Source organism: Chroicocephalus ridibundus, chromosome 22 (assembly GCF_963924245.1).
Source record: "Chroicocephalus ridibundus chromosome 22, bChrRid1.1, whole genome shotgun sequence".
In the NCBI taxonomy this organism is placed as follows: domain Eukaryota; kingdom Metazoa; phylum Chordata; class Aves; order Charadriiformes; family Laridae; genus Chroicocephalus; species Chroicocephalus ridibundus.
In genome coordinates, this window is record NC_086305.1 from 5,288,184 (window position 1) to 5,311,346 (window position 23,163).

Below are 23,163 nucleotides of genomic sequence, written 5' to 3' on the forward strand. Positions count from 1 at the left end.
CGGGGCTGGCTGGGGCCACCCCGCTCTTGGTGCCCGGGAAAGCGAGAACCCTGGGACTCCAGTTAATTGTTAGTAAATATAGAGTCAGCGCAGGCGACACTTGACAAAGGGCGCAGTCGCTCTGGTGCACTCGCTGGTTGAACCTTAACAACTCCAGGTTTGTTTATAAAGGGCTGGGCTATCATCAATCAATAATAAGCGTTCTTGTCGTTACGCCAAGGCATAAGCGGATCCCCTGCAGGCAGTGAGAACAGTTCTCTGCCCATGGCAGAGTTGCCCGAGGACCATCTGCACTTATCTTTGCTCTTCTCTGGTCCTTCAGTCTGGTCCTTCACTGGTAACGTGGTCCCCTTTGGTCCCAGGACCGACGGGAGCTCTGCAAACACACCTGGGTAAGTGGCGCAACCTCAGTTGGACGGACAAGGGCTCTGGGAGCACAAAAAAGCAGCTTGCCCAAGGCAATCTGTTGGCTTGGGGCATGGCCAAAAATAGAACCGGTGACTCCTGCCACTTGAGTTAACCTTTGGGTTGTGCCACTGAAGCTTTTCTTGGTTCGCCGCCGACGACGACGTGCCCCTCGTCAGCAGAGCAGGCACTGGCCAACGACCAAGGCAGGACGGCAGTAAGAGGGTTAGTTTACCAAGTTTACAGGTCTCACCAGCTTTTCCAGGTGCTGTTTGTACCCTTGCTCTTCAGAACAGATTCGCCATTGAATGGAGACGGAGCCGGGCTGGGGGTGTGGAGCGGCCGCAGAGGGGAGCGGAGGTAGCTGGGACAGGGAGGGGAGCGCAGCGGGGCTGCGAGGGAAGGCTCAGACCCCAAGAGATGGCGAAGAGCCGGCAAAGCAAGAACTGGTGGGCGCCTGGACCTGCAGACGGCTCCTGGGGCTGACTTGGCATCACCGTCTAACTGGGCTGTCGCTGTTCCGCAGCTGCCGTATCTTCGGTGCTCTTCTGCGCTCTTGGCCTGCCGCTGCTCCAGCTGCGGCCCCGAGCTCCTGGCAGGAGCTTCTCTGGTGACATATCCCTTAGGTTTGCTCATCAACTAAACGGCATGAACAGGGAATAGCTCCGGGTGGTGGGGGAGGGAGTGAAGAATTTGCAGGAAAAAAGCGTTTATGAATTCTTGGTCTGCACTGGCAAAATAATAGCAGCAATAACCCATTCAACAGATACAGCTGTTTCGCTAAAAGGGCAAACAAAATTCTGGATTTTCTGCAACTGTAGGAGCTAGAAACAACAGAGAATAGTCAGACGACCTACCTGACCATAACCTTCAAAAAAAAAAAAAAAATATTAAAAATGTGGCACTGGATTTAGCTTAAATAAGCAAGACCCAGGGAGGGCAGGAATGGGGGAGCTGGCGCCAAGACCGCAGGTTCTGCCCCAGATCCGGTAATGGGGTGCCTGGTGCTGCCACGGCCAGAGCCGCCCCATGCTCATGCTCGAAACGCTGTTCCCACAGACCCATCCCCTTTCCGTCCTTTGGGCTGATGGAAAAACAACTGCGTGGGGCTGGTTTTTCAGGGCCAGCCTCCTCCTCCTCTGCTGCGGCACCCCGGCTGCGAGCAACCATCGCACCCTTTCTCCTCCTCTTGCTTTTATCGCACAGAACCACAGGATCCCAGGCTGGAAGGGCCCTCAGGGACCATCTGGTCCAATCTTTCTTGGCAAAAGCCCGGTCTAGACGAGATGGCCCGGCACCCTGCCCAGCTGGAACTTAAAACTATCCAATGTTGGGGAATCCACCGCTTCCCTGGGGGGATGATTCCAATGGCTGATGGTTCCCAGTGTGAAAAATTCTCCCCTTGTGTCCAATCGGAATCTCCCCAGGAGGGACTTGTACCCGTCACCCCTCGTCTTTTCCACGGGACTCCTTGTAGAAAGGGAGTCTCCATCTTCTTTGTAGCCCCCCTTTAAACATTGGGAATGGGAGATAAGGTCTCCCCTGAGTCTTCTTTTCTCAAGGCTGAACAAACCCAGTTCTCTCAGCCTTTTTCTTAGACGGCAGCTTCCCGGTCCTTCGGTCGCCTTGGGGGCCCTTCTCCGGCCCCTCTCCAGCCTGGCCACAGCTGTTTTGCGTGTCAGGGACCAAAACGGAGTGCAGGACTCCAGCTGTGGCCTGGCCAGTGCTGAGAAGAGTGGGGATAATGACTTAGAATCATGGAATCATGGAATGTGTTGGGTCGGAAGGGACCTCTAAAGGCCATCCCGTCCAACCCCCTGCAGCGAGCAGGGACAGCTTGAACTGGATCAGGTTGCTCAGAGCCTCATCCAGCCTGGCCTTGAATGTCTCCAGGGATGGGGCCTCCACCCCCTCTCTGGGCAACCTGGGCCAGTGTCTCACCACCCTCAGGGTAAAGAACTTCTTCCTCATGGCTGATCTAACCCTGCCCTGCTCTAGTTTAAACCATCGCCCCTCGTCCTATCGCTTCTTTATCTCTGCTGGTGATGCCCCTGGAGATGTACCCCAGCTTTCCGCAGAGCTGCTCGGGGGCTGGTGGGACCCGAGAACGGGACCCGGCTCTCGGCCCTGTCGAACCTCGTGGAATTGTGCCCTCGCCCGTTACCTGGGTTCTCCCAGGGATGGGGGACTGTGAGGCGACCCCCGCCTCTCCCACCGCTGCGCCGGCTCAGCCCGTGCTCTCCCCAGCGCCGGGGGGCGGCGGGTGCGGCCGGTTCCCGGTTCCCTGTTGCCGGCGCTGGGCACTGCCCACCGGGACAATGACCGCGGGTAACCCCGCGGCGCGCGGGCGAGGGGGCGGAGCCTCGCCGCCTTCCGACCGCCGCCCGCCAATGGCGCGGCCGCGCGGGTCTTTCGAGCGGGAGGGGGCGTGGCCGTAGGTGTGACCAAGGGCTGGCCACGCCCCCTCCCTTGCCCGCCGCCGCGAACGCTCTAAAGGCGGGCCCCGCGTGGCGGCGCGCGGCAGAGCTGCTCTCGCGCCGCCTGGGGGTTGCCGCGCGCTCCCGCCGGCTCCAGTTGGAGGTAACGGCGCGTGCGCGCGGGGTTCCCGCCTTCCCTCGCGACCGGCCGCGCGCGTGGGGAGGGAGGGGAGGGGGAGCGAGGGCTTCATGGTCCCCTCGCGGCGCGGGAAAATCAGCGCGGGAAAGGCGGGCGGGGGGGCGCGGGGAGGGCACGGCCTGGCCCCGCCCACGCGATGTCTCCGCGGACCCCCGCGTGTCCCGAGGGGGGGCTGCGCGGCCGGGGCCCGGTGGGGGCCTTGGACACCCCCCCCCCCCCCCTCCGGGGGGTGTGCGGGTTTCACTGCGAAATTAACCTTTCCGGCAACTTCTGAGCCAGCTGCGCTTGACGCGCCTTTCGCCAGTGGGGCGGGCCGGCCAAAAACTTGGAGGTTTTGGTTAAATAACATCTCCCCCCCCGGTGTGTTTGGGGCCTGTGAGGGGCAGCGCTGGGGGGCTGCGAGGGGAAGGCCCGGCCCCGGTCCCGCCGGTGGCAGGATGGAGGGGGAGGGGGCAGACCCGCGGGTGGGGGGGTCTTCGGGATGGCGACCCCGGCCTCGGGGGGCTCCCACCCCCTGCGGCCACGGCGCGGCGAAGCCGCCAGCACCTGAAGAAAGAGGAAATTAAACCCGGGTGAGTCACGCTGCCGGGGAATTCACCGAAAATATCCCGGGCTCCTGGAGAAGCAATTTGCTCAAAATTTAGCAATAACGAGTAAATAACGAGTTCGGCGGGGGCCGCTCCGTGGGCAGCTCCGTCAGCCCCGATGGAGCCCAACGCCCCGCCGTGGCGGGTGCTGCGGGTCCCCGGTGCGGGGTCGTCCCTCCCGGGGGCCGGAGTGGGTTTTCCGCCTGTTCTCCCCGTTCCTGCCTCAGGAGGCACCGGGCGACATCCCATCCCGGCCTGCGGGGCTTGGGGGGCTCCTGGCGCTGCCCTTTTAAAAATAGAGTTCGTCAGGAAGAGCGGGTCGCTCGGCGTCTGTTTCCTCGCCCGATAAATCTGTAAGGAAAATAAAAAGGGACAAAAAGGCCAAGTTTCAGTTTTTGGTGGAAAGGGGGAAAGGCAGCGAGATAACGCGGCGACCGCCTGAAGCCGATCCGCACGGCGATAACCGCAGCGGGTCAGACACGGTGCCTTTACCGGTAAAAAGGGGGGGAAAAAAAACCAAACCAACCCCAAACCCGTACCAGGAAGGGGAGTGGGCCGAGCTGGAACGCGTCGCGGTGTGCAGTGTGAACCCGTGCGCTAATTTGAATTTGAGCTGGTTTTTGGGGCTCTGTGGGTGCGTTTGGAGTAAAGGTGTGTTCGGAGCCTTCACTCCCCTTGACCGTCACGAGTTTGCGCGTCATCATCAGACCCCGCTTCGGTGTTGTCCGTGGAGCTCCGCGGTGGTTGCCATGAAATCCCTCCCCAACTTCCAGCTCCCTCAGCGCAGGAGACGCTCTGTATTTAAATCACTCAGGTTGTCACACGGGCGTCGTTAACAGGGAGGGCTCCTCCGGCAGGTTCTTCTTCGGGTGCGTGTCCCTTGTCTCCCTGCACGCCCTTGGCGCAGTGCGGGGTGTTACCTCCGCCGGGAACAGCTTGTGGCAGGGGAGGATCGTTCCCGATCCCGCTCGGGACCCGCGGTGAGCTCCTGCCGGCTCTGGTGGGCTCCTGGGGGCTTTCCAGGGGCTCGTGGAGCAGAGCCGTGGGTGCTGAGCCCGGGGGGGTTGGCTGCAGTGCTTAGCAGAGCCACTCAGAGCGTGTGCGTCCTCACGTCTTTGCTCCCATCCTAAATTGTTGTTGGGGGTCTTCAGCCTGGAGGCGAGAAGGCTCCGGGGAGACCTTCCAGCCCCTTCCAGTCCCTAAAGGGGCTCCAGGAAAGCTGGGGAGGGACTCTGGAGCAGGGAGGGGAGCCATGGGATGAGGGGGAAGGGTTTTACACTGGAAGAGGGGAGACTGAGATGAGATCTTGGGAAGAAATTGTTTGCTGTGAGGGGGGTGAGCCCCTGGCCCAGGTTGCCCAGAGAAGCTGTGGCTGCCCCATCCCTGGAGGGGTTCAAGGCCAGGTTGGCTGGGGCTTGGAGCAACCTGGGCTGGTGGGAGGTGTCCCTGCCCAGGGCAGGGGGTGCCACTGGGTGGGCTTTAAGGTCCCTTCCCACCCAAACCGTTCCATGACTATGTGACTCCTGAGCACCTGCGAGATTGACCTTTCTTTGCCCAACGTGTTTCCAACCAACCTCTGCTGCCCGAGAGCTCGCCGGGCTGCAGGATGCTGGTGTGAGGACACCTCCACCCTTCCCCTTCAAACTTTCCTGCTGCATTAACGAGCAGACGGCAAGAGAAAGGCTGTGATTAGCACGGAGAGAAAAGCTTCCTGCAGGGATGCTGGGGAGCCTCAAACCCTTGTTGTGGGGCGCTGGGAAGGAGTGTGGGGGCAGTACTGCGAAAGGGGTCAAGCCCAATGACAGCTTCTACGGTACGTCCCTCCTCACCCCCTGCCCGGGTCCCTCCGTGAGCAGGAGCCGGAGGTGGCGGCACGTCCGCGTCTGGGAACCAGCGCGTTCCTCCCGGTGAGGGGCTGAGTCCCTCCGGGCTGGGGAGAGGCCTGAGCCCGGGTGTCACAGGTCTGGGTGGCCGCTCTAGAGATAACAGCCCTTTCCTCGCAGCTGCCTTATTAGAAAAAAAAAAATAAAATAGAAAACCCCACTCTTTTAGCCTAGAATGGGGCACTGGGTGATGTCTGCCAGTTATCTCAGAGCTGGCATTTTTGGTGACGTCCCTTCCTCAGCCACGTGTGAATTTGACTATTTTCCGCGTTGTGAGTTGCAGCCCGGAGCCGAGTGTGGGGTGAGCAGCGACGTGTCCTTGCCTGGTGGTGGAGGGGGGGTGGGGGGGACGGGACACGTGCCACCCGGGGCTGGTGGCTGGCCAGCCCACTGCCCTGCTGGCTGGCCACCGTTCTCCACTGCCGTCAGAGGCTGAAGGCTGCGGCTTGGCTCCGCCGGATTCATTGGATGGAGGGGCTCTTCCCTTTTCCTCCCGTCTGCCGTCATTCCGACAAACGCGCTCTCTGCCGTGCCCGCTTTAAATAGCGTCTGCCTGACGCGGCTACAAAACGGGGTGCTAAAAATCCACTTTTTAAAAAGATGAAGGGTGATGAGGTTCGTCCCCGACCAGTTAGAAATCCCCGGAAACAATTAAACAGAAGCGCCAAAGGCTTGTGACAAATGTAAACCTTCAATAAAACCGACGTTGCTTTGGGTGCTGGGAAGCGCTTGGTGCAGGTGACGAAATCCCCTAACGACAAAGTACTGAGAGCGGCGCAGAAGCTGCCAAAAAAACCAACAGCTGCCAAAGCATCGTTTTTCTTTTTTTTTTTTTTTTTTCTTTTTTTCCCCGGATCGTGTTAAACCTCCGAGGTGGGGGGGACGACGACACCCCAAATCCCGGGCGCGCGGGGCCGGCGTGGGGCTGGGGCTTCCTTAAGCGGCTGCGGCGTGTGGGGTGAGGAGCCGCTTCCAATTGCGAGGCAGGCAGCACATGACATAAGATGCTCCAGATCTGCCTCCTGGGCGCTAGTTTAAAAATAAAGGATATTACACATCCTCTTCCTCCTCCTCCTGCTGCCGGGCGCCGGTGCGGAGCCGCTGCGGGAGCGGCCGGACAAAGGCGATGCGGGGTACGGCCGGACCCGGAGCCCTGCGGTGACGGGGTCGGGGCGGGGGGGGTGGGGGGCGTTTGGGGCAAAGGCAGGGTAAAATTTAAATTTGTGCTCTGCCAAATTGTCAGGGTCCTTTTCAGAGGCGGGGGTGGGCGTATCGCCCAACGCCGAGGTTTGTGTTTTGTTTTGGTTTGTTTTTTTAAAAAAAAACGGGGCGATGCGGGGTGCGCTGCGTCCGCTGGGAGGATTTACCGTATTTCACGCAAATCCGGCAATCTCGGGGCTGCCTCGGGTCAGGGACCCGCAGAAGCTGATTTTACTCGTGTGTTTGACTGTATTTTGATATTTTTTTTTTTTTTTTTTTTCTTCCCCAAACCTGTTTTGACAGGGACGGTGCTGTGTGAGTCAGAGGCAGGGATGGCACTCGCGGAACCCGTCCCTGCGGTTTATTGTAACTCGGATCCTGCCGGGAACTGCGAGGTGTCGCTGGACGATGTACGGCTCAACTCTTCTGCTAGGTTTGTGCTTTTTAAGTCTTTATTTTCTCTGTGGTGACCTGTGTATATATAGGGTGTAGTTTTTATTCTATCGTGTTTATTTAGAATGATTAATTTTTTTTGTTTTGAAGAAATTTCGATTCTTCAAATTGAACTTTAAAAAAAAAAAAAAAAAATAAAAATCCTTCAATTTTTATCATTTCCAAAATGCAAAAGCTGAATGTACAGTCTTGAAAAAATCTACAAATCCTCCTCTCGGCAGAAGAGGAAGGGAGTTCGGTGTGCTGCACCACGCGGAGGACGGCGCTGGAAGCCGGGTGCGTTTAATGTGAACCGAGAGCCCCGGCGTGGCAGGACGTTCTGCGTAGGCAGAAAGTTTGCCCCTTTTAAAGGAACTTTGACTAATTGTTAACCTATTTAATTGGGAGGTCAGTGATTGAATACTTCGAATACGAGCCAGTCCTGCGTTGATTGCTGTACAGGCAGCAGAGGATGGTTTCTGTGCTGATTTTTTTTATCAAACTCCCGTCTGTAAATCTCAGCAGCCTCTTGCTAAAGAGCAGAACAGCAATTAAGGGTCTGGATCTCCCCGGCGTAATGAGATATAGCTGACAAAAACCCTCTTTGCTTGATTTTTTTCAGGCTGCATGTGACTTACGTGTACTAAAGGGGGAGAAAAAGATGATTTGAGTCACTGGGAGGGAAACAGCTGGGGCTTTTTTTTCTTTTTTTTTTTTTTTTTTTTTTTGCTGGTGTTACTGGGTCATTTGCATGCGTTGATCGTAAAAGCTGGTGGTGAAACGGAGCGGAACTATCGCAACTGTGGATTAATTTGTGCTGAAAAATGCTCTCAATAATGAGGAGGAAACGCGTAGTAGGGAACATCCCGTAATCCCTTTGGGGGAAATAAAGAAAAAAAAAAATAATTTTGATTTACTTCCCTCTAGTTTCTGGCTTGCGGACAGGAGAAGCAGTGCTGCTTTTGGACAGGACCATCTTAAATCTTACCGTGTGCCCAAAGCGATAAGCGTTGACGATCCCCCTAGAAATTCAGGGGAAAACGTAAAACAGAGGGAAACGCTTTACTCGCGCAGAGCCGCGTGCTGGCTCGGCTTCTCTTCGGTCTGGTAGAAGGGGAAGAAGACGTGGGGCGCGGGGGGAACCCTCCTGGATTGGTCCCACCGGGGGAGCTCCTGCCTGCGGGTGGGCTGTGCTGGTGGCAGGCAGGGACATTGGGGCTCTTTTCGCCCCAAAGCTGCCCCCGCATGGGGTTGGGGCCGTTGTGATGTCAGGGATGCGCAGCCCTTGTAGAAGACCTGGGAGCTGGTGGTGGAGAGGGACCAACCGCTGCCACGGGGGAAGAGTAAACACCCGCCGCTGGCATGAAGAAACCAACACCTTGGTGATGGCCGGGAGCAAAGAGGCGCAGGAGGGCTCTTCGGCAAGGCAAGGGGGACGTTGTGGCTCTCTGGAATATAGTCTTGGGTCAACTAGAGCTTGGACCTCAGTGCTACGTTGGTGGTCCAGGCAGGGCATGGCCCAGGGTAGGGGAACAAGCGTCACCTGCCTGTAGGTTGGAGGGTGGGATGTCCTTTGGGGGCAGAACGTGGGGACGGACGTGAATACCAGATCTCACCGGGTCTGGCTTCCAACTTGTGGTCTGAAGTGGGACGTGCGACTCGATTGTTCCGTATCCTCGTCACGTACGGCTGTGAGAGTCTCCCTTGGAAGGGGACGGAGGAAGCCCCCTGTTCTACAAGCGCGGGCAGGTGGCGTTTCACCAGATCTTGCAAAGCTGAGAGCAAAACAAATGGGGCAGCTTTCCGCTGGCGCCGCAGGAGAAGCCGCTGGTGAGGAGCGTGGCTACGGGGGACGGGCCTGTTCCCGTTTCCTCACAGACATCTGGCGGGAGCCCTGTGCACTGGCTTTATTCGGGATGCCAAAAAACAAGATTTCCTGTTGAATCCGTTTCCTGCTCTGCAGCTGGACCGGCCTCGGCAGGAAACCTCTGGGGGTTCCCCGCGGGGTGACGATGGGGGGGCTGATGTCCGGCTTCGCGGGGGCCTCCCTTCGTTAGACCCCATCTTGCAGAGAGGGGACGAGCATCCCCCGTGCCCCGTCCTGCCCCTCTCCTCCTCGCGGCTCCACACGCTGTTTCAGGCCCCTGGAGCTGGCCTCTGGGGTTAAATTATCACCGTTTTCTGCATATTTACGCATCCTTCTGCGGCTCGTCCGAAACGAGAGGTACCAGCGGGACAACACGCGTGTTTAAGAGCAGCGCAGGCAAAGCTCGCCCGCTCTCCTAGAGGAACCCGTTTCGTTGACGTAGCCGTGCAGGCTAGTCAAATTAATGAAGTCACCTGCAGAACGTCAGGAACCGCTAATCCTTGGTGACATCCAAGGACTGACAGGATGCAGGGATGGCGCGGGCGCCCCTCAGGCGTTCTTCAGCCCGCGCGCTGACTCCTGGCTTTGCCTTGCAGAGCTGTGGAGGTCCCCGGCCCCGAGCCCGTTGAAGAGAGGAAGACGGAGGGATGTCGGATGGACACGCTTGGCTCCAAAGGTAAGCGGAAAGAGTTTTTAGTTCCTGCGGCGTGCACGGAATTACTATTATTATTGAAATGAGAGGGGAATTTATCAAACCGTAACAATGGAAGAAGAAACTGGAATTGCAGGACGGTCTCTCCAGAAGCATCTTGAACTTGGACTTTGAAGCACGGCTGTGCTTCGAGGAGCAAAATGGGCGGTGTCACTGCCTAGTGCTCATCTGCCAGGTAATTACGGACCGCTTCCAGTCCTCCTTAAAAGAAAAAAAAAAACAACCCAGCAGGGTGGATACGACTGTTGATTGTTGCAGGAAGCTGCCGCTTTACCAGTGGAAGAGCTTTAGGGCAGCAAAGCAGGTTAGAGGGGGATGTAAATGGGAATCGTTTTTTAACAAAATTTCGAAAGTGCTTTAGAAGCTTCATCTTTTTAGCTTTGTTTTAAATACTGGGAGTTTTATGCTTGGCAAGTTTGCCGTACAAGGTGAGAAGAGAGGGGGCGGGAGGGGGCATAACAGCACTTGCTTGCGTTACCTTTGCTCGTGGTTGTATTTCTGTTACGGCTGCAAGCCATTTCTAAATACGAGATGCCGAACGCTTGTCTTTCGAAGCGGCCTCTTCGCCTGCTGCCTCCGGCGTGTGGACAACGCGACGAGACGGGGAGGTCAGGCTGCGGCTGGATGAGCGGGGCGTAGGCAGCGAGGCGCCAAAGACGGTTCACGAGCTGTTCCGGGAAGCCGTTAGCCGATACGGCGATTATTACGCCCTCGCATCCAAAAAGGGCGGCCAGTGGACAAAGCTAACGTACAAGATGTACTATGAGGAGTGCTGGAAAGCAGCAAAAAGCTTTCTGAAGGTAAGCTTTTGGTGAGTTCTCCCCGTTCGCGTTCAGTCGGTTTAATCGCTGAGTCAACTGTGTCTAAAACCTGCAAATTCTGAGCGCGGGTGAGCCTTGGAGTGGCGGGGAAATACCCGGCCGTGCCACGCGCAGCTTGGCAACGAGCGCAGCGCTTCTGTTTGCGTTTCTCACAAGTCGCTTCCACGTGCCGCTGGGGGGAAAAAAATAAAAATGCGTAAGGAAACGCATTTTTCTGAAAGCGAAGTGTTTGAGGTACGTGGCAGAGCTGGACCACGCGAGCCATGTAAATAGTAATCTTTCCAAGCAAAAACTTGAAGGGATGCTTAGGAAGCAGATGTAAATGTCCAAACTGGCTGAGCCTTTTGCCGGGGCTGTTGGGAGTTAAGACGCTCGGAGAGAGAAACCAGCACTTCACGTCCCTGCCGTTACCGTTCTGAAGGCTCATTTCTGGACGTTACGGCCCCTCTCTCCCTGCTCCCGCGGTGGGATCTGCCCGTGCACAAACTCCTGCTCCCGGGACAAAGCCAGAGAACGGCTGAAGAGGGATTTAACGCCTGCGACTTCGACAGCTGGAACGTCATAGTGAAGGGTCTCTGACTGTCGCTGGAGCTTGTTGCTCTGGTCGTTGATACCTGACACACCTGAGCTGGACTAAATGACTAAATGTCTCGGGAGGCGTCGTCCAACTTAACCCCCTGCCTTCTCATTCCCAGCCCAAAGGGAATAACCACCCGCATTGTACAACCAGGGTGTTACGATACCGTGACTGGCAGTGAGCTCCTCGTATCGTACCCAGCGCAGACCCCGGCAAAATCCTTGTTTTTCCTGCCAGCTGATAAAGCGGGGCAGCGCCCGATCTGAAACCCCGCTGGTTCCCTATCAGGTCTCTGGGAAATTCTTCTGGGTGAATTACTGTGTGCTCTGCCCTGTGAGGGGAGAGCGGCAGATGTCATCTACCTTGACTTCAGCAAGGCTTTTGACACTGTCTCCTCCACCGTCTCCTAAGGATGCCCACTTAACATCCTCCTTAGGAAACTGAGGAAGTGTGGGCTAGACGAGGGGACAGCGAGGTGGCTCGAGAGCTGGCTGTGTGACAGGACTCAGAGGGTTGTGATTAATGGAGCAGGGTCGAGTTGGAGGCCTGTAACCCGTGGTGTCCCCCAGGGGTCAATCCTTGGACCAGTGTTGTTTAACGAATTCATCAATGACCTGGAGGCGGGGACAGAGTGTCTGCTCAGCGAGTTCACTGATGATACCAAACTGGGAGGGGTGGCTGACACCCCAGAGGGCCGTGCTGCCATCCAGCGTGACCTGGACAGGCCGGAGAGCTGGGCAGAGAAGAACCTCATGAGGTTCAACAAGGACAAGTGTAGGGTCCTGCACCTGGGGAGGAAGAATGTCAGGCACCAGTAGAGGTTAGGGGTGGACCTGCTGGAAAGCAGCTCTGAAGAAAAGGATCTGGGGGTCTCGGTAGACAGTAAATTATCCATGAGCCAGCAGTGTGCCCTTGTCGCCAAGAAGGCCAATGGAATTGTGGGCTGCACAGGGAAGAGTGTGGCCAGCGGGTCAAGGGAGGTCATTCTCCCCCTCTACTCTGCACTGGTGAGGCCACAGCTGGAATACTGTGTCCAGTTCTGGGCTCCCCAGTTCAAGAGAGACGGAACTGCTGGAGAGAGTCCAGCGTAGGACAGCAAAGATGACTGAGGGGTTGGAGCATCTCCCTGATGAGGAAAGGCTGAGAGAGCTGGGACTCTTTAGCCTGGGGAAGAGAAGGCCGAGGGGAGGCCTTATGAATGTTGACAAGTATCTAAAGGGTGGGTTTAAGGAGGATGGAGCCAGACTCTTTTCAGTGGGTCCCAGCAACAGGACGAGGGGTAACGGGCACAGGCTGGAACATAGGAAGTTCCAACCAAATATGAGAAAAACTTTATGGTGAGGGTGACAGAGCCCTGGAACAGGCTGCCCGGGGAGGGTGTGGAGTCCCCTTCTCTGGAGGCAGCCCTGAGTGATGTGCTCTGGGCAATGCTGCTTTAGCAGGGGAGTGGGACAACTCCAGAGGTCCCTTCCAACTCTGAAAAATTCCGTGATTCCGTGAACTCTTCCCTCGACATTGCACTCACCGCAGAGATCTGTAAATTAACTTGAAGTGTTCTTCAAAGAAAAAAAAAAAACAAACCAAAACCCAAACCAAGATCTCTGTAATCTCCTCTCTTGTTTACAGCTGGGGCTGGAGCGTTTCCATGGAGTGTGCATCTTGGGGTTTAACTCTGCGGAGTGGTTTATTGCGGACATCGGAGCTATCCTCGCAGGGTAGGAACGGGGGGGCGTCTCTTGACGTGCATTTTGCTTTAGCATTCAGATAGGAATTTCAGTATTTCCGATAGGAGTGTCAGTATTCATGTGAGAAGCGGTTTTTGATAAAAAAAACCCAACCAACCAAACAAAAAAACCCCAACAAAATAAAGCACAAAAAACCAAAACAAACCCAACTGCTTATATTTGAATTTAATTGAGATAGCTAGAACCTAAACTCTCTCTTCATTACGAAGAGGTAGGACTAGAGGGAATGGATTAAAACTAGAGATGGGTCGATTCAGACTGGACGTTAGGGAGAAGTTCTTCACCATGAGGGTGGTGAGACACTGGCACAGGTTGCCCAGAGAGGTGGTGGAAGCCCCATCCCTGGAAGTTTTTAAGGCCAGGCTGGACGGGGCTCTGAGCAACCTGATCTAGTGGGAGGTGTCCCTGCCCATGGCAGGGGGGTTGGAACTAGATGGTCTTTAAGGCCCCTTCCAACCTTAAGAACTCTATGATTCAATGAATTAATGAGACAAAAAAATATTATTTTTATGGTTTTTTTTTTAGCCATCAGTGCTTCTCTCAAAATAAGCTGAACAGTAGGCTCATCCCAGAGCGTGCTGACTGGCACCGTGATTAAAAATACGATGGGAAATGCCAGAGGATCACAGCTCTGGATTTCGATAACCTTCTTCCACCTGAGGCATTTTGGCCCCTTGCACCATTCTGACATTTCCCGTGTCCCAGAACAGCAGAGCCTCTGCTCTTGGAATTAAGCCCTTCACTTTTTGTTGTCGTTTTATGGGATATTCTTCCTAAAGTTAAAAATTTGAAATGGTCTGACTTCTGCCAGCAGCTCTGCTTTTCCTCTAACTCTGTGTTTTTCCTTTTCTGTTTTGGTTTGGGTTGTTTGGGTTTTTTTTTTCCCTTTTCCTTTGTAGCGGATTTGCTGTTGGTATCTACACTACAAACTCTCCTGAGGCCTGTCATTACGTAGCAGAGAACTGTGGCGCTAACGTTGTGGTTGTGGAAAACCATAAACAGCTGCAGAAAATCTTAGAGGTAAATATCCCTCTTTTTTTTTTTTTTTTTTTTATAAATGGTGGGGGCTACGGCATCCCATTGACAGACGCAGGGGGGGCAATGCTGGGTCTGAAAGCAGAGGTGAACTGCTGGAGCCTGCTCCGATGGGACGAGGGGGAACGGATTTACACTGAAAGATGAGATGTGAGGCAGAAATTGTTTGCTGTGAGGGGGGTGAGCCCCTGGCCCAGGTTGCCCAGAGAAGCTGTGGCTGCCCCATCCCTGGAGGGGTTCAAGGCCAGGTTGGATGGGGCTTGGAGCAACCTGGGCTGGTGGGAGGTGTCCCTGCCCAGGGCAGGGGGTGGCACTGGGTGGGCTTTAAGGTCCCTTCCAACCCAAACCAGTCTGTGATTGTACAAAAACTCCAGTTCACCACCCAGGAGAAAGGAACCCAGAGCCTACAGAGATGCCAACCACAGGGCACCTCCGCCATGAGGAAGGGCTGGGAATTGGGGTTGGAGAAGGCTCCAGGAGGGCCTCATGGTGACATCTCAATACCTTAAGAGATCCTCTAAGAAAGATGGGGACAGACTTTAGCAGAACCTGTTGTGATAGGACAAGGGGTAATGGTTCTTAATGAAAAGAGGGGAGATGGAGATTGGATATTAGGAAGAAATTGTTTGCTGTGAGGGTGGTGAGCCCCTGGCCCAGGTTGTCCAGAGAAGCTGTGGCTGCCCCATCCCTGGAGGGGTTCAAGGCCAGGTTGGACGGGGCTTGGAGCAACCTGGGCTGGTGGGAGGTGTCCCTGCCCAGGGCAGGGGGGCTGGAACTAGATGATCTTTAAGGTCCCTTCCAACCCAAACCGTTCCATGATTCTGTGATCCCTGGTGTGTTCCCTGTTCAAGGCAGATGAGTGGTTGCTTGCGCTCAATCTCGCGAGAGGTTACATGGAGGTTAAACGCTGGTTCCACACCTTAGCGAAGCCTCGAGCTGAAAAGATGAGAAGCCAAAACCAACAACTGATCATTCCCCGGGTCGTCAGGCAGCATCCCCGTGCAAATGATTGCTTTCTCTAGTGAGAAAGTTCTCTCTCTCTGTCGTCTTTCGGTATCACAGATGGGATTCTCTTCACTTGCCTTGCGATGGCAAGCAGCAGTCGCACGTTAAGTGGGGGGTTAAGCTGAAGAGACAAGCAGGATTTGCTCCTTCTCACAAATCTCCCTTCTCAACACAGATTCAGCATAAACTACCTCATCTGAAAGCTATTATCCAGTATGGGGAAGAGCTAAAAGAGAAGAGGCCAAATCTGTACTCGGTAAGTGCTGGGCGTCTGAACGGCTTGTGAACACGGCCGGTGTCCAGCTGATGGACCGTCACCTTCCCCGGGACTGTCACCCCCTGAGCTTGTGTTGGTTTTGGTGGGGATTTCTTGCCTCACTGAAGCAGTAGGTGTCCACTGTTGCTCAAACCTGGATAACGCGTGCTGTAAGGGAGGGTGTCTGTTACCCCGCTGACCTCCGCGAGGCAGCCTGGGCTCCCACAGTTACTCCAGTTACGCCCAGTGAGGACTGGGGTTGCTGCAGAGCTAATAAGCTCCCTCAGGACGGGCCCCTCTCCTCTTCTGCTTCTGGCCATGCCTCTTGTGGCAGCCAGAAAACACCGTGGGGCTGACAGTGCCCATTTACAACCTCCGCCAGAGGTTTGGATGTGGGAAGCGGTTTCCTTCTCTTCACGTGTAGCAAAGGGTTTAGTTCCTCATGGGAAGGAGAACCTGCAAAGTGATGGAGCTTCTTCTCTTCTGTGCACAGTGGAGTGAGTTCAGGGACCTTGGCAAAGATGTTCCAGACGCTCAGCTCCGTGAAATCATTGACTCGCAGAAGCCTAACCAGTGCTGTACGCTCATATATACCTCGGGGACGACGGGGCAGCCAAAGGGAGTGATGCTCAGCCACGACAACGTAAGGACCTTTTTGTAGAAACGCCCTTTCCGTGACCTTAGGTGGGTGCTGGGGGAAGGCAGGAGCCGAAAAACAGGCCTGGTGTTGAGATCACAGGAAACGGTGGGCTTGTTTTGAGCTGCGTGTTGTGCTGCGCCCGCTCGGCGGAGCCGTCACCTAACGGCGACATGGGTTCTTGTTCCAGCTGACGTGGACGGCGGTGGCGGCAGGGCGGTTCATCATGCTGACGGATGCTAAAGAAAAGCAGGAGCTGGTGGTCAGCTACCTGCCCCTCAGCCACATCGCTGCGCAGATGTCGGATATTTGGTCGGCAATGGCATTCGGCGCACAAGTTTTCTTTGCTCAGCCGGACGCATTAAAGGTAAAACCAGAAGAGACTTAAAAATTCTGCACCCATCCACCGGCTCGTAGCTGGGTGGGTGCTTTAAAACAAACATGGGTGATTATCTCATGGTTCCAAAAGCCGGGTTAACTCGGTTTATTTGCATCGTGACCGACTCCTGCTGTTTAAGGGTCTCTGTTTAAGCCACTCTGACCTTTTGCCTTTTGACTCCACGTTGCAATCTCGGACGAGCTGACCAAGCACTTCACAACCGGAGCTTCTCCGTGTCTCACCGGCCACCACTTCTCTGCCCCGGCAGCTTGGTTGAGCAACGGCTTTGTATTTACTCTGTCCACATTGCAAAACGCCACCGCCGCTAAATCTGTGTCCTGAGAATGGTTCTTCTCTGGGCGCTGTGTCAGCGTCGGCACTGGAAAGATCGACCCTTGGTGTCTCCTGGGGTTCCTTTCTTGTGGCGACACTGCGCTTGAAAATCACAGAATGTGTTGGGTCGGAAGGGACCTCTAAAGGCCACCTAGTCCAACCCCCTGCAGTGAGCAGGGACAGCTTGAACTAGATCAGGTCGCTCAGAGCCTCATCCAGCCTGGCCTTGAACGTCTCCAGGGATGGGGCCTCCACCCCCTCTCTGGGCAACCTGGGCCAGTGTCTCACCACCCTCCGTGTAAAGAACTTCTTCCTCATGGCTGATCTAACCCTGCCCTGCTCTAGTTTAAACCATTGCCCCTCGTCCTGTCACTCCATGCCCTTGCAAACAGCCCCTCCCCAGCTTTCCTGGAGCCCCTTTAGGGACTGGAAGGGGCTGGAAGGTCTCCCCGGAGCCTTCTCTTCTCCAGGCTGAACCCCCCCAGCTCTCTCAGCCTGTCCTCCCAGCAGAGGGGCTCCAGCCCTCCCAGCATCTCCGGGGCCTCCTCTGGCCCCGCTCCAACAGCTCCATGTCCTTGTGCTGAGGGCTCCAGGGCTGGACGCAGTGCTCCAGGGGGGGTCTCACGAGAGATCGACCCTTGGTGGTTTCTTAAAACCGCTGAGGCATTTGCATGCTCCTGGGGTTCCTTTCTCCTGGTGTCACTGCACTTGAAAATGAGCAATTCCTCAAAATTGGTGGCCCAGTCCTCGGCCTTGGCTAGTGACCAGCGCTGACCTGAAGTCTGTAGCGAAGCACCTCTGAAAGCTGTAATAAATTCTGCTTCGCTCAGGGCACCTTGGTGGACACCCTGCGGGACGTGAGGCCAACTGCTTTTCTGGGAGTTCCTCGCGTCTGGGAAAAAATGGAAGAAAAAATGAAATCCATCGGCGCAAAATCGTCAACGCTCAGAAGAAAAGTGGCGTCGTGGGCCAAGGGAGTCGGGCTGCAGACAAACCTGAAGCGGATGAACGGGTAATTATGAACTACGCTTGAGGGGTATGATGAACATTAGGAGGATTTTCCTATCAGATCAGGAATTCTATCCTGTGTAATGGGCCAGACTTACGGATGGTAAAAGCCAAATGTTGCGGTCGGACCAGAGGTTGAGCAGCACGAGCTAGAGGGGGATAGTAATTTATTTTTTTACTGAATAAAGTAAAATAGGAGGAAGATGAAAGGCCTGAGATCTTGTAACCGTTTTTTTTCTCCTCCAGGTACTCTGAAGTGCCGGTGAATTTCCGCTTAGCCAGGCACTTGGTGTACAAGAAGGTGCGAAAGGCCATTGGGCTGGACCGATGCACCAAGTGCTATACGGGGGCCGCCCCCATCTCCAGGGAGACGCTGGAATTTTTTTTAAGCCTGAACATTCCCGTGTTGGAGCTGTACGGCATGAGCGAGAGCTCGGGGCCTCACACGATCTCTCTACCTCACGCGTTCAAGCTGGGCAGGTAAATGGTTTCCCGTGAGTGGAGCGCTGCTGCCCGGGAGGAAGAGTTGCTTTAAGGTTTCTCCTCATCCGGCGCGTCCGTCCCGCCTGCTGCAGCTCATCCCGAACCTTGCTGCTGGTTAAAAACCGCTAGGGAGGCAGTTCCTTTGGCCACAGGTGAAGAGATCCGCTCAGGGCAACAGCCATGTTCCTTAAATTTAACTTGGTCTGGATTCTCCAGAAAGTGAGGAGGAAGCAAGGGGTCGATGGGAAGGAGGAAGAATCGGTAACTCCAGCCTACAGTTCCCTCTGATGTCCAATTAAGAAAGGCAGCAGGGCTCTGCTGTGGCTTTGAATGGCTCGTCCGGGCTGCAGAGTAAATACCACCAGCAGCAGCTTGTGCCAAGGACACAGATCTGCTAATTGAAAGCTCAGGTGTTTGAGAACAATGGGTGGAAAACACCAGGTGTGTCAGCACCCATCTCTGCAGTAACAACTTTTTCTGCAGTTCCCCTTACGTAAACAGATGCCTCTCCTAAGTCCCTTGCTAAAGCAGTTGTAATAAAAAGCTGCCACGGCTTTGTTTAGATGCTTGAGAGGGGACTGCTGTAACCTCACTGCTCAGCTACTGGGTGTTAATATTATTTTTTTAAAAAATGCCGTGGGTTTGTGCCTGTGTTCTCTTTGAGCTGTGGGAAGGAAGTCACAGGCTGCCGGACGCTGATTCATAAGCCCGACGGAGATGGCAGCGGGGAGATCTGCTTCTCGGGGAGGCACATCTTCATGGGCTATTTGAACATGGAAGAAAAAACCAGAGAGGCGATTGATGAAGATGGCTGGCTGCATTCCGGTGACCTGGGCAAGCATGATAAGGATGGATTCCTCTACATCACGGGCAGAATTAAAGGTAATGCATCCCCTGACTCTGTTGTCTTGAAGAGTGTGGCAGGTAGATGGAGGGAGGTCATCCTCCCCCTCTGCTCTGCCCTGGGGAGGCCACAGCTGGAGCACTGGGTCCAGTTCTGGGCTCCCTGGGTCAAGAAGGGCAGGGAACTGCTGGAGAGGGGACAGTGGAGGCTACAGAGGTGGCCAGGGGCCTGGAGCACCTCTGTGCTGAGGAAAGGCTGAGGGATTTGGGGCTGTTCAGCTGGAGAAGAGCAGACTGAGAGAGGATCTCATCAATGCTCAGCAATATCCAAAGGGGGGATGTCAGGAGGATGGGGCCAGGCTCTTCTCAGTGGTGCCCGGGGACAGGACAAGGGGTAACGGGCACAAACTTGACCATGGGAAGTTCCATCTCAACCCGAGGAGGAACTTCTTTGCTGTGAGGGTGGCAGAGCCCTGGCACAGGCTGCCCAGAGAGGTGGGGGAGTCTCCGTCTCTGGAGACATTCCAACCCCGCCTGGACGCGTTCCTGTGCCACCTGCTCTGGGTGACCCTGCTGTGGCCGGGGGTTGAAGGAGATGATCTCCAGAGGTCCCTGCCAACCCCGACGTTCTGTGATTGTGTGAGGTTACACAGTGCTGTCATACGACGAGTTCAGACCCCGCTCGTTATCTGGCTGTGGATTGCACAGGAGAATATTCCAATACTTCTTCTGAAGTCTTTAACGGGAATATGGCTGCAGCATGTCCTGTCACTGAGCGTGTGACACGGTGTGTGACAGCAGGAGAGATGACCTCTGAAACTATTGTGTGTGTTTGCAGAGCAAGGAGGAAATCCTCCGATTTCAGCAGCAGCAGTTAATGCTTTGTTGACTTGTTTTTTCGGTGCCGGACCCGTCGGGTCCCTCCTGTTTGGGCTGGCTTCGCTAGCTGAGCTTCCAAGAGAAAACAACAGCGTAACGCTGTTGTGAAAATGGCTTTGCAGCAAGGCAGGCCTTGGGACACCGCTTCGACCCATCCCAAACAAATCCACTCTCACGCGAGATTTCAATCGTCAAAAAGAGATGAACGGTCACGCAGAGGGTCTGCTTTAAGAAATCTATAACAGAAAGACAGCCCCGAAGGGCAGGCTCTCCACTGCCCTCTGTCTCTTCAAAAATGCCGCTTTGCCTCAGCAAACTTTTTTTTACTTCACTTTCTGAACAATTTTTTTACTTCACTTTCTGAACAATTCGGGTACCACCTTAAGCTTTGGAGTCCGAGGTGACGGTGGCAGGGTACTGAGGTGCTCGTACGCCTCACCCCCTGTTCCCAAAGCACAAAACTCCCTGCAGCACTAAAGCAGTTTTTACAATGCTGGTTGTGTGCGCGCCATCGGTCTCACCCCTCCCAGCCCCACCCGAGTCCTCCTGGCTCGCTGCCTTCTCCAGACACTGCGACACAGACCTCAAGCAGCTATAAAGTTATTTCAGTTTGTGCAGGACGGGGCGGGGGGGGAAAAGCTCTAAGCATTAATCAAGATTTGACTCTCTTCCAGAGCTCATCATCACTGCGGGAGGTGAGAACGTTCCTCCCGTTCCAATCGAGGACGCTGTAAAAGATGCTGTTCCCATCATCAGCAACGCGATGTTGGTGGGAGACAAAGCGAAATTCCTTGCTATGCTTCTAACGCTAAAGGTAATGGAAAACGGGATGGGAATCCACCTGTGTTGAGAAACGTTTAATTCCAGTGAGGAAGATAAGTTACACATTTTTAGGGTGGCTCCTAGAGACGGGAGGCACGGTGGAGTATGACTTGTTGTAGCTGAGTTGCAAGCGGTAGCTGTAGCTACAGGAAGATGAGTGTCGCCACTTGGTCAGATGAACAGGTTCCTCTGTTCGCCGGGGCAACCCTGCAGCACACCGGGCAGAAAGAAAGAGAAATAAAAGACCTCAAAGTGAGACTTGAAAAAAAGAAACCCTTCTGCTTTTCTTACCCATTTTTAATATCTCCCGGAGAGGTCTGGACACTAAGGAGCTGTCGGTGATTTCTTTTTAAGACACCGGCTTTAAACTCCACAGTGACGCATCTGTGGTGGCCTGCACCGTGTTCTCTCTGGAGACCCCGCAGGCTGGTGGTTTTTCAGACAGTGATAATTGCTCGTTAGCGAGACTGACTGCCAACCTCCTGGCCCTTGTGCAAGAGAGGCCCAGCCAGGCCCTGGAGGTGGTGCTGCTGCTCATCTTGGTCAGGTGCTGCGTGGGGTGACTTCCAACAGACTGTTAACGCTGCTGTGGGATAAAGCTGAGGTCCGGAAAAAAGGTCCAGGAAAAAAAGTGATCAACTTGGGATAGTTCAGGAGGAATTTGGAAGCCGAGCTCTGTACCCAGCTCGCTCTTTGGTATCGACACAGCTCTTGAGTATGTGGAGAGCTGGAGGGGTTTCGTCTGCGTTTTGCCTCAATGAGTTTTCATTTGAAGCAGCGGTTTGCATCAAGCGTATGCAAATTGCAGTGGTTGATTAATTGGACAATTGGCACTGGGGTGGGGAAGGAGATAGGGTGGCTTCCCATGGCTGTAAGGCTCGTTAGCGTGAAGGCAATCAAGCGTTTAGCACTGCGAAGTTACCTGTTGTGACTTGCCCTGCAGTGCAATGTCGATGTCGAAACGGGGGAGCCAGGAGACGATCTCACTCCAGAGGCTGTGGATTACTGCCAGAAACTGGGCAGCAAGGCCACCAAAGTCTCCGAAATCATCAGCAGCAACGACAAGGCGGTCTACGCGGCCATCCAGAAGGGGATTTCGGCAGTCAACGAGGGAGCCGTCTCGAATGCTCAGAAAGTCCAGAAGTGGGTCCTTCTGGAGAAGGACTTCTCCCTCTTTGGGGGCGAGCTTGGTGAGTGGGGCGTTTGGGGTCACCTTCCTCGGCTCTTGGATGGACAACGCAACCCGGACCCCCAGTACACAGAGCCACCCACGGCCCTCCCTCACCGTGGCTCTTCCATGTCACAGCTCTGGGGAGGGCGGAATGAATTCCCACTTCTGCCCGGCAGAGCTGAGCTCAGCAGCGCTTCCCCGTGGTTCTGCGGTGGCTGTTGCAGGGTGGCTCTTTCTGCGCACAGGGGAAGGAACAGAGACGTTATTAATCACAAAGAGCAATTTCGAAGAAGAACGTTCATGCGTTCTGAACCTTCCTCCAGGCTTGCTTTGCTCTGATATGGATTTGTGTCTCCAAACGGTACCGTCACCGCTTAAAACCTGTGCTGTGTTTTCTCCGCAGGCCCGACGATGAAGCTGAAGCGCCCGGTGGTGGTGCAGAAGTACAAAGACCAAATCGCTCAGTTCTACGCGGATGTGGATACAGCGACCGCGACAGCCAACGCTCTCCGGCAGTAGCGCGGAGCTTTGTGCTGCGGACTGAAGCGAAGCCTGGGGGGGCTCCCTGGGCCTGTTGAAATAAAGGGGCTCAGTAACCGCGCAGTCCCTCTGCATCCTGTCACTGTCCATCTTTTGGCCCTCGTACTGCAGCGTCTCAAGCGTGTTCGTGCTCAGTGTCTCCCTGTGTCTGTGCTGAGATAGCCCTGAACATCTCCGCTTTGTATTTTTTTTGTCTTTCCATTTTTTATAAGGGCAATACAATGTTTACCGTAAATCCATATTACACGTTATGTTTTAACCAAAGTTTTCTTTTCCTGAGCTTGAATGTAAACCAATCAGGACCTGCAATCTTCCCGCGGAGGGAGAAAGGCAGATGTCTTTTTATAGCGGTGTCTGTTTAACTGCATGCTGATGACATCTGCATTATTTTAAGTCTCTTTCCCCACACCCTGGCTCCTGTCGAAGATGACGAATGCTGCCTGACTGCACATGCTGGCTCGGCGTGTGTGCGGCACCTCACCTTTGCTGGGTTTGTCTGTGCAATATTTTGGGTCCGTTTTATCTTTTTGAGTTGTAATGAAGCCATAAATTGTATTGTTGAAGTGGTGTACGTGGCCTGTGTTGTGAGAAGTGTTTTACACCCAGGGATAGCGATAAGTGTGTGTGAAAGCTGTCTGTAGTCTTGAAATCATAGGAATAGGGGCCAGAGCCTCCCGCGAGGGGCTGAGGCTTTGTACCTGCACTGGTAGAGAGGAGACGGTGTTGGGCTGGTTCTCTTGGAGGTCTGGGATCAGCCGTTGACTCCATGGAATGTAGGACATGGGCTCGCCTTCTTCAAAGCACCCAGGAGCTCTTGAAGGTCACTTCTAAATGGTTGTGCAAGGCTTAGTCCAGTCTGTCCAGTGTCTGCAGGGACTGTTAATCCCAACGGCAAATGAAGGATTGCTTGTAAAACGGCTTATTTCA

General features: G+C 54.8%; 1 protein-coding gene across 2 annotated transcripts; it reads left to right on the plus strand.

Annotated features, from left to right (window-relative positions):
- Window positions 1–2,868: 2,868 nt before the first annotated feature.
- ACSBG2 (acyl-CoA synthetase bubblegum family member 2) lies at window positions 2,869–22,807 on the plus strand. 2 transcript variants are annotated; one of them, XM_063357896.1, is made up of 15 exons: window positions 2,869–2,985; window positions 6,995–7,124; window positions 9,587–9,666; window positions 10,258–10,502; window positions 12,727–12,815; window positions 13,745–13,865; window positions 15,061–15,141; window positions 15,635–15,784; window positions 15,969–16,145; window positions 17,321–17,502; window positions 17,745–17,978; window positions 18,646–18,863; window positions 20,378–20,517; window positions 21,469–21,715; window positions 22,100–22,807. In XM_063357896.1, the coding sequence occupies exons 2-15, from the start codon at window positions 7,024–7,026 to the stop codon at window positions 22,213–22,215; spliced, it is 2,181 nt and encodes a 726-aa protein (XP_063213966.1). In that variant the 5' UTR covers window positions 2,869–2,985; window positions 6,995–7,023; the 3' UTR covers window positions 22,216–22,807. The 2 variants fall into 2 exon arrangements, with proteins under 2 accessions (XP_063213966.1, XP_063213965.1); XM_063357895.1 differs by lacking the exon at window positions 2,869–2,985 and adding an exon at window positions 6,416–6,624.
- The last annotated feature ends 356 nt before the right edge of the window (window positions 22,808–23,163 follow it).

What these genes read in the sequence shown, in the direction of transcription:
- ACSBG2 (XM_063357895.1), top strand. An exon ending in TGATGCTCAGCCACGACAAC is followed by an intron (nt 15,785 to 15,968) that starts GTAAGGACCTTT and finishes TTCTTGTTCCAG; the next exon opens with CTGACGTGGACGGCGGTGGC. An exon ending in CTCAGCCGGACGCATTAAAG is followed by an intron (nt 16,146 to 17,320) that starts GTAAAACCAGAA and finishes TGCTTCGCTCAG; the next exon opens with GGCACCTTGGTGGACACCCT.